Source organism: Miscanthus floridulus, chromosome 15 (genome assembly GCF_019320115.1).
Source record: "Miscanthus floridulus cultivar M001 chromosome 15, ASM1932011v1, whole genome shotgun sequence".
NCBI classification, from domain to species: domain Eukaryota; kingdom Viridiplantae; phylum Streptophyta; class Magnoliopsida; order Poales; family Poaceae; genus Miscanthus; species Miscanthus floridulus.
Window position 1 is genome coordinate 27,587,662 of NC_089594.1, and position 9,518 is coordinate 27,597,179.

The 9,518-nt window shown below is 43.3% G+C and overlaps 1 protein-coding gene across 1 annotated transcript; it reads right to left on the reverse strand.

Annotated features, from left to right (window-relative positions):
* Positions 1 to 805: 805 nt before the first annotated feature.
* On the reverse strand, positions 806 to 3,495 carry LOC136508946 (probable sodium/metabolite cotransporter BASS1, chloroplastic). The gene is made up of 7 exons (XM_066503725.1): positions 3,061 to 3,495; positions 2,821 to 2,961; positions 2,154 to 2,309; positions 1,962 to 2,083; positions 1,739 to 1,876; positions 1,557 to 1,617; positions 806 to 1,074 (listed from the first exon to the last, which is right to left on the reverse strand). The coding sequence occupies exons 1-7, from the start codon at positions 3,460 to 3,462 to the stop codon at positions 886 to 888; spliced, it is 1,209 nt and encodes a 402-aa protein (XP_066359822.1). The 5' UTR covers positions 3,463 to 3,495; the 3' UTR covers positions 806 to 885.
* Positions 3,496 to 9,518: the final 6,023 nt, after the last annotated feature.

Sequence of the window (9,518 nt, forward strand, 5' to 3'; positions counted from 1 at the left end):
TGCCGTTTTAGAACGAACCTTTTTTTTAACGTAAAGTACTAAATTTGCAAGTCAATTTTCCTCAAGCCAGCATTCAAGTGGCGTATGTCAACAGAAACATATAGCTTGTTTCAGAAACATGGTTATGGAAAACAGTGGTTTTAGCCTACCTTCCAAATGATAATTGGAGGGGTTTTTTGACAGTGCACATAGAGTAATTTCATGAGACACTGCACATATTATAAACATAATGCGAGTTATTTCTCCACTTACCTTGCAGAGAAGCATAATGCTAATGCAGTTTCTGGACTGCTTGGCGTGATACTATATGACAGCATACCTTCTCAAGTTATTTATTACTAAACTTTCTACAGTGTTTCCTGACTAACTTGATGCAACCTCATTTTTTGGGAAAACAAGGCAAAACCCTAATATGGTAGGTAAATATGTGGAAACTGGGCTAAAGCAATGACCGCAAATGACAAGCTATCGAGCTCAAACTAGGCCTCATGGTTGCCACCAATTGATTTATGCCGGAGTGGCCAACACAAGATAGGAACTCCAAAGCGCTACCTCCAAGGAAGTGCATGAGGCTGAAGGCCCTGCCTCGCCGTCCATAGACCAGAGTTTTTTTTTAATGCCGTCCGTACACCAGAGTTGGGCATTCAGTCATTCACCCATATAATTCAGACAGGTTGTCTGTAGACCAGACCTGGGTCCTCCAATAATTAAGATAGCAAGATTGTTCCAAGGCGTACAAAGCCAACATTCCAGAATCATCAGTGACCCCCAGTTCCCCAAAACGATCAAAAGTACTCAAAAGGTATACGGTCAGGGTTTCAACGCTGCGCATATTTGAGTAGTAGATATGACAGAGGAGGTTAAGCACATGACAGTAAGAGTAGATCATGCATTGGTTATGTCAGTGGTTTCGTTCTCTGAAACAGAAGGACTGATAGATTGCCATATGAGACCTAGTGTGCTACCCATCATGTTCATGATGACAGCTGAGAGTGCAGGAGGCAGGGCGACCAAGGATGAGGAGAAATGTGCAGTTGCTAAAACTACCCCTAAGGATGAGTTTTGCATTCCTACCTGCAATCCAGAAGAAGAAAACCTATTAAACAACAACAACAACAACAACAACAACAACAAAGCCTTTTTGTACAAATTAACACCATGCACAAATTAATTCTCTTCATTGCAGTTCTGAAAGACAATCAAGTAGAAAGCATTGTACAAAAAACATGATCAAAGCGACAGAATTATTGTTGCAAGATTTCTTATCCATGCTTGGAATTTATGAGCTTCACTCACTACATACAATATAATAGTCTACAGGTACTAATCTCTATGGTCACAAATAAGTGATGTTTTCAGACAACATATGATCTGCAAAAATACAGCCTTGTCCGCTGTTTGTACACCTCTTAATTTAAATGTAAGTGTGCTGGAAGACTTGCTTGATATGTCTAATTTAGTATTCTATACATGGTTTCAAAACTGGATATATAAATCCTCCATTTTACTGGCCATATTGATTGGGAAATGTGGTTAGATCTGGTCAGGATCCATACCTCAATAGATATTGCTCTCCTTTGTTTTTCTTTGAAACCACCTATAGCTGCTGCTGTATACCTGTTTGTCATAGAGCCATGTAAACATTTAGAAATCTGGATGACAAGTGGCCACAACTTCTGATACAAAATTTGTGAAGCGCACTACACATAAAGGGTATAGTAAGCATTCTAGTGCTCACCCGACAACGAAACCAGCGAAATGCAGCAAGAACACAGAGAGCATGACAATCCCGATATCTCCAGAGAAGAAGTTTCGATTCACAGAGGATGCATCGGCAATTGTCGATCTTAGGCGCACAAAGTTCTCAGAGAAGACACTGTAACATTAAAGAAAGGGTAAAAGGATGCAGAGTTTCTGCTATTCCAAGCCAATATGGCATGGTAAATTTGAAGGATATGAACCTGCTTGCCAGAAGCGATGAAGCCAAGACTGCCATCAGAGGTGCAAAAGGAGTCACAAATTGAACTACTGATGGGAATGCAGTTTGTATCGATGAACCTAAAAGAATTGGGGCAACAACCACCTGAAGGGGAAAAAGGTTAGAGAAAATAGGAGTAATTTTTGTTATGCAATGACAGCATCAGAAATTTCACCTGCAAAGTACTGAGAGAGAGCTTCACAGCATCCACAGGAATATAAGCACCAGCAAGAATTTTCGTTAACAGAGGAGTAAGGAACGCTGCAGCAAGAGTGCTGCAGACAGTCATCACGATCGATAATGGAACATCACCTTGAGCAACTAAAGTCACCTGAACCGCTATATGAAACAATTAGGTAAGAGAGAATCCAGGAAACAAATCCAAAAAAAAATGTTGCCTGACCATGTGTGTCCAATAGACTACCAATACATCTGGGGATTAAAAAAAGACTCATGAAGCAGGAAAACAGAACTGCTTATAGCTGTTAACAAATTGCAACAGTCTTTTTTTCAATTTTTCAGAAGTTGTGTAGTATTGTCATGTAAATAGGTCAAATGTGTACATTTCTGCTTTTAGTGCGTGTAGGAACTTCAAAAGCAGCTAGCTTATACTGAAGTTAAAACAACCAAGTAGTCTGCTACTATTGGCATCTTAATTCCAATGTTCAATGAACACAAGAGCCTGAACTCTGAATTGCATAGCTATTCTTAGTTTGGCCCTTCAAGCTTTCAGTTCACTTCAGTAAATAAACCGGCGAAGTGAATTTGGCCATAGGAATAAAATAGAAGGAAAAAAACAGAAATTGGGAGTGTGACAAACTGGGTTCAGCTGACAGTCTTACCACGTTGGATGCAGTTCCTCCAGGACAGCAAGCCAGCAGGATGAGTCCAGCTGAGAGGGACGGGGGAAGCCCCAGCGCGTGGCTAACGATCGCGCCAAACGCTGGCATTATGGTGTACTGCGCGGCACACCCGAACAAAATCTGCAGCAGCCAGCAGGAAAACACCTTGTTGAATCAATCAACCAACAAAAATCTGCAGATCGAGCGATAAGGGATCCGAATCCGGGTCCGGTCACGTACGGCGAGGGGCCTATCGCGGAGGAGGGCGGCGAAGTCCCTGAGCTGGAGCGTGAGGCCCATGGCGAGCATGATGAAGCCGAGCGTGGCGGTGTAGGATCCCGGCGCCAGCGCCACGAACCACCGGAACGCCTCGGGGCGCGCGACGGCCACGGAGGCGCCGGCCGCGACGTAGGCCGGGTACAGCCCCGCCGCGGCGGACAGCGCCGCGTGCCACCGCGGCGCGGGCGCGGGGGCGGCGGGCCCGGGGGCCGCGAGGCATTGGACTTGGAGGAGGGCGGGAAGGCGCAGGCGCCGCCTGGGGAAGGGACGAGGGGATCGTGATCTCGGTGCGATCCGGGAGGTGGAGCTCTCGGCGGGGATGGGGCGGAGGCGGAGGGGGAGAGAGAGGAGGAGTGGAGCCATGGCAGGCGATGGCGTGGCCGGCTCTCCTGGTGCGCGGTGGTTGGTTTTTGTCCCGTGCGCGCACGAGTACTGTATGTAGACTGTAGAGAATTTTTTTTTTAATTTTAACATTTTTTATAAACTAATTTTAAATCTAACTCCGGTTGCTTTTTTTTCCCAAATCTAACACTTTTGGCCGCGCCTATTGCCATGGCGCGGCGAAATGCCTGTGCCGCGCCATGCATGGTGACGCGGCGACGACCGAGACGCTGACCAATGATGTGGCAGGATCTATCGCGCCACCGATCTTGGCGCGGCGCCGCCGCGCCATCCATCACGGCGCGGTAGCCCCCAGCTTGTCATTTCAGAGATAGCTTGCACAGCTATACGTTGGATGGGCTTCACAACGCAGTTGAGACCAGTCTGTTACGTCACCATCAGTAGCTATCTCGATCGCTATGGCTTTTCATAGGCTACGTACACTTATTAATATGTGCACTGAACCTATCTCCACTTCATGCATGCATACAGTAAATATATAAAATCCATTACGTTGTACTTATTCATGTATTTTACTGGTCCATTGAGCAACTTTTGTGTATATGGGGCCCGAACTAGCTGTCTGTATCTTGTCCACAAGTTGGAAGAGATGGCATGTATTATTGTATCGCAGTTCTTTTTTTTAATACAAAAGGAAAAAAGAAGAACTGCAGTACTCATTGTGTCCATGCTCATTGTAAAACGAGACGGATCTAAATAAACTAATTAAAGCGTTGTGCACACATGTAGCTGCATGCGCCGGGCCTGTTTGGATTTTTTTTTTGACAACAACAACTTTTAATATATAACATTAAAGCACAGTACATAAGTGTGGGAAAAAATTCTCACATTACATAGCTCAAACGAGTTTTACTACCATCCTATCCAGCGCGGAGGGCCCTCTGCTGGGGGAAAGCGCGGGTGTTGCAGCCTTCTGCGGCGGCCCCATGACCATTTTCTCCGGCTGTGCAATGGCAACGCGCCTTCTCCGAGCTCGTCGCGAATCAAGTGGAAGAAGGAACGACGAAGCCATGGCGGCTTTCCAGACGGCGGCGGACGGTTCTCCTAGCAACATCCGTTGTGTGTCCTGTGATCCCCTTCGATGTTCCTATGTGAAAACATCTAGGCCCCTAGTTGGGTTTCGGTGATTAATGACGATACATGATTACTATGACAAACATGTGTTTTGTAGAGGCAATTAAGTTAGGTCATGGTAATGGAGATCGATTGGGCTATCATGGTGGTCATGCCCCTACGATGGAAATCATTTCGGTTTTTAAAGGATGGACGACAAGGTTAAGGATGGACTAGTACTATTAAGGGGGGTATGGATGGGTAGCTTGACCAAAGTGAGTCTAGTGAGTTAGGTGTGGTGCACACTTGATGAACCTAGCACTAGGTAGCTCCTAAAAAGCCCTTAGATCTATTGGAGCAAACTTCATTCACGTATGATCAAAAGTTGGAAGTGAATGGAGGGTCAAATACTGACCGAACGCTGGTTTCGGTGTGACCGGACGCTGACGCAGAGTCCGGTCAGTTCATTTGATCAAGGTGAAGTCGTCTGGAGTGATCGGACGCTGAGGGCCAACGTCCGGTCGACTCCAGTAAAGTTCTAGAGAGGGAAAATCATGATCGGACGCGTCCGGTCAGTGCTGACCAGATGCTGGCCAGCGTCCGATCACACTGTAAACACTGGAGTTCGGGGTGAACTGACCGGCGCGTTCGGTCACCCCGCAGAGGCACATAACGGTTCATTTTTCAGCCCATGTTATAAATATTTCCTCCATTCGTGTGTGGGGGTACTTTTGCTCATTCCAACAGCTGAGAAACACCTTTGAGAGTGCCAAGAAGAGCAAGGTCCTAGTGAGGTAATTGAGATTTAAGAATCCCAAAGAGAACCCTCATTAGTGAGATCAAGAGTAGCAAAGTGTGCATCCACCTTTCTCATTAGGCTTGTCGTGGTCAAGTGAGAGTTCATGCTTGTTACTCTTGGTGATCGCCATCACCTAGACGGCTTGGTGGTGATTGGGAGATTGGTGATCATCCGGCGGTGCTTGTGGATGACCTAACTCAAGTTGTGAGCGGTTGTGGGTGATTCACCGTGATGGAGTGTCGAAGAATTAACCTATAGAGAGCACTTGATCCTTGCGCGGATCAAGGGCGAGCTACACCCTTGCGCGGGTGCTCCAACAAGGACTAGTGGGGAGTGGCGACTCTCCAATACCTTGGCAAAACATCGCCGTGTTCCTCCTTCTCTCTTTACTTTGAGCATTTACTTTGAGCAATTCAATTCTTGTCATTTACATTCCTAGAATTGCTATGCTAGAGTAGGATTGTAACTTAGGGTACTAAACTTTTGTGCGTTAGATCAATAGAAACACTTTTTAGGCACAAGGGGTTAATTGGGCTAACCGTAGAGTTTAATTATTGCAAAGAAATTTAGAATTAACCCAATTCACCCCCCCCTCTTGGGCATCTTGATCCTTTCAATTGGTATCAGAGCCTTGTGCTCACGTATTTAGGCTTAACCGCCTAGAGAAAGATGTCTCACGGGGATGGACCTTCTCCTATCTTTGAGGGGAATGATTTTCCATATTGAAAAATTCACATGGAGACATATTTAGAAGCTCTAGATATTGGAATACTTAGAGCCACCTCACAAGGCTTCCCAAAACCTCGGGATGCTACTAACCTACAAGGTGATGAGGTGAATTATGAGAAATGGAATGTAAAAGCTCAAAACACCATCTTTAGAGGTCTTTGCAAAGATGTGTTCAACCGGGTGAGGAACCACAAAGACGCCCATACACTATGGTCGAACATTTGTGCACTCTATGAGGGAACAAAGAGTGAGCATAAGGAACGCTATCATCTTGTCATGAAAAAGCTTAACTCTTTTGAGATGCTTCCTAAAGAATGTGCTAATGAAATATATTCACGTTTGAATGTTCTTGTAGAGAAAGTCAATGGGCTTGAACTCACTCAAATGCAACCATCCGATGTTGTAAGAAAGATCTTGAGTGTTCTCTCCATTGACAAATATAGGCACATTGTGACCGTGCTTCATCAAGGTGATCTTTCTACCGCTACATCAACATAAATATTAGGAAAGATCAATGCTCATGAGATATACATGCACATCACACCTCAAGATGGTTCATCCTCTAACAAGAAGGAAGAAAATGACTTAGCATTCAAAGCTAGTCAAGAGAAGGGCAAAGCAAGGCTTGAGTATGAGAGCTTAAGTGATGATGAAGTTGATGATGCAAGCCTTGCTCTTATAGTGAGAAAAAACCACCAAGATGCTAAAGAAACTCAACAAGAGTGGCATCAAGTTTGATGACAAGAAGAAGAAGGTCTTCACTAGCTCTAGAAGGAAGCCAATCTCCGAGATAGATTGCTATAATTATGGAGAACTTGATCATCTAGCTCACCAATGCACAAAGCCTAAGAAAGACAAGTTCAAGAACAAGAACAAGGGCAAGAAAGATGACTCAAATAAGAAAGATGAGAAGAAGAAAGACAAGCCATACAAGAAGAGAGATGGCAAGAAGGACTTTCACAAGAAGAAGAAGAGTGGAAAGGCATACATCGTCGGTGATTGGCTCACGGACATTGATTCATCTAGTGGCTTATCCGATGATGATAGTGACAATGAGAAGGTGGCCGCCATTGTTATTAACTCTTCATCATCTTCACCGCCACCATCGCTATCATCCTCTACACACCTATGTCTTATGGCCAAGGGTGAACGCAAGGTATCAAATGATGATGAGAGTAGTGGTGATGAACATGCTAGTAATGATGATAGCGATAGTGATGATGATGAATATGAATCACCTTCTTATAATGATCTTGTTAAATTGCTAAATAAATACTCCAAGATCATTATAAAGACTAGAGCTAAGAATGACAAGCTAGAAGCTAAAAATGATTCTCTTTTAGCTAAATGTGATATAGCCGAAAAGGCTAGTGTTGAGCTTAGAGAAGCAAATGAAGCTATGTCATCTAAACTCAAGGAGCTCAAATCTTCTAAAAAAGAGTTTAAAGATAAACTTGAGAGGATGCATAAAGAGCTCATCACTAGCCATAATATGCTAAAAGATGAATATACTACTTTTAAGATTAATCATGATAATCTTGTTATTGCTCAAGAATATTTATCTAATGAGCCACATGATGCTACTAACAATGTTGTTAAGATTGATATAGCTACATCATGTGATGACTTGATCATTGAGAGCATTGAGCAAAGTTCTAGTAGCAAGGGTAAGCAAGTGGTTGAGACCGATGATTATGATGAGTTTGTCAAGCTCAAGAATGACAATGAAAAGCTCAAGAAAGATTTTGAAGAGATCAAAAGTCACAACACTATTGTGCTAGAAACTCTTGATTATGATTGTGAGTTGATGCTTGAGAATGAGAAGCTCAAAGAAGAAAATAAGAAGCTCAAGGAAGAAAAAAACAATGATGCTCTTAAGGAAGAAAACAAGAAGCTCAAGTTGGAGAAAGAGCATCTCAAGATTGGATTGAGCAAGTTCACTAGAGGCAAGTATCTTCAAAGCGAGCTACTAATGAACACCGTCATGAAGATGGATAGAAGTGGCATTAGATACATGGCAAACAAAGAGAAGAAGGCTCAAGCTCAACAACAACAAAAGCCAAAGAAGTATTTTGAGTGTGGACAAGAAGGCCACTTTGCTCATGAGTGCCAAACTCTACCACCACAACCCTTACCCAAGCATGCTCGACCTTTTGCCTTCAATACTCACTACATGCTTAGAAAGGATTCTAGTGGAAAGATGAAAGTCATGTTCTTAGGACCTCCCAACAAGAATAGGACTAAGAAAATTTGAGTTGCTAAGTCACTTGTTGAGAAGGTGAAGGGCCTTCAACAAGTTTGGGTTCTTAAAGCTTGATCTCTTGTGTGTAGGTGAACTACAAGACCGGTGGAAGTTATTGGGTTATTGATAGTGGTTGCACACAACATATGACCGATGATCCTCGTATGTTTACCTCACTAGATAAAGAAGTAGATGGATAAGAAAGAATCATATTTGGAGATAATTCAAAGGGCAAGGTTAAAGAATTGGGCAAAGTGGCAATATCAAATGATCATTCTATCTCAAATGTGCTATATGTTGCTTCATTGAGCTTCAACTTGCTATCCGTTGGACAATTGTGTGATCTAGGCTTCTAATACTTGTTCACCGAGAAGGAAGTTGTTGTATCTAAGAAGGATGACGATCAAGTGATATTCAAAGGATTTAGATACAACCATTGAGAATCTTGATGATGTAGGTGATGAACCATTGAGGGAGGCTATAAAGAACATTCCGGTTGGAGACATTAAGCCTAAAGATGATGAAGATGATGTACAAGTGATTGATCCACCTTCTTCATCAAGTGTGCCACAAGATGATGATAAAGATGGGAGAGTAGAAAATGAAAACACCCATGTCTCCCATGATCAAATGGTGGTACAAGCACAAGATGTTGATGCTCCACAACCTCCTCCTCAAGTGGTCACTAGAAGAAATGCACCTCTACTACAAAATTATCCATAAGATCTCATCATATGGAGTCCATCAAAGGGTGTAATGACTCGCTCACAAAAACTAGCTTCATTTATTGCTCATCACTCTTTTGTCTCTTGCTATGAGCCTACCAAGGTAGAAGAAGCTCTTCAAGATCCGGATTGGATAAATGTCATGCATGAAGAGTTGAACAACTTCACCCGCAATGAAGTTTGGACTCTTGAAGAGCGGCCAAAAGGAGCAAGAGTTATTGGAACAAAGTGGGTGTTCCGCAACAAATAAGATGATCAAGGCGTAGTTGTGAGGAACAAGGCAAGACTAGTTGCAAAGGGGTTCTCTCAAGTTGAAGGAATGGATTTTGGAGAGACCTTTGCACTGGTTGCAAGACTAGAAGCCATTTGTATCCTCCTTGCATATGCATCACAACATGAAATGAAACTATATCAAATGGATGTGAAAAGTGCATTTTTAAATGGCTTTATTAATGAAGTAGTCTATGTT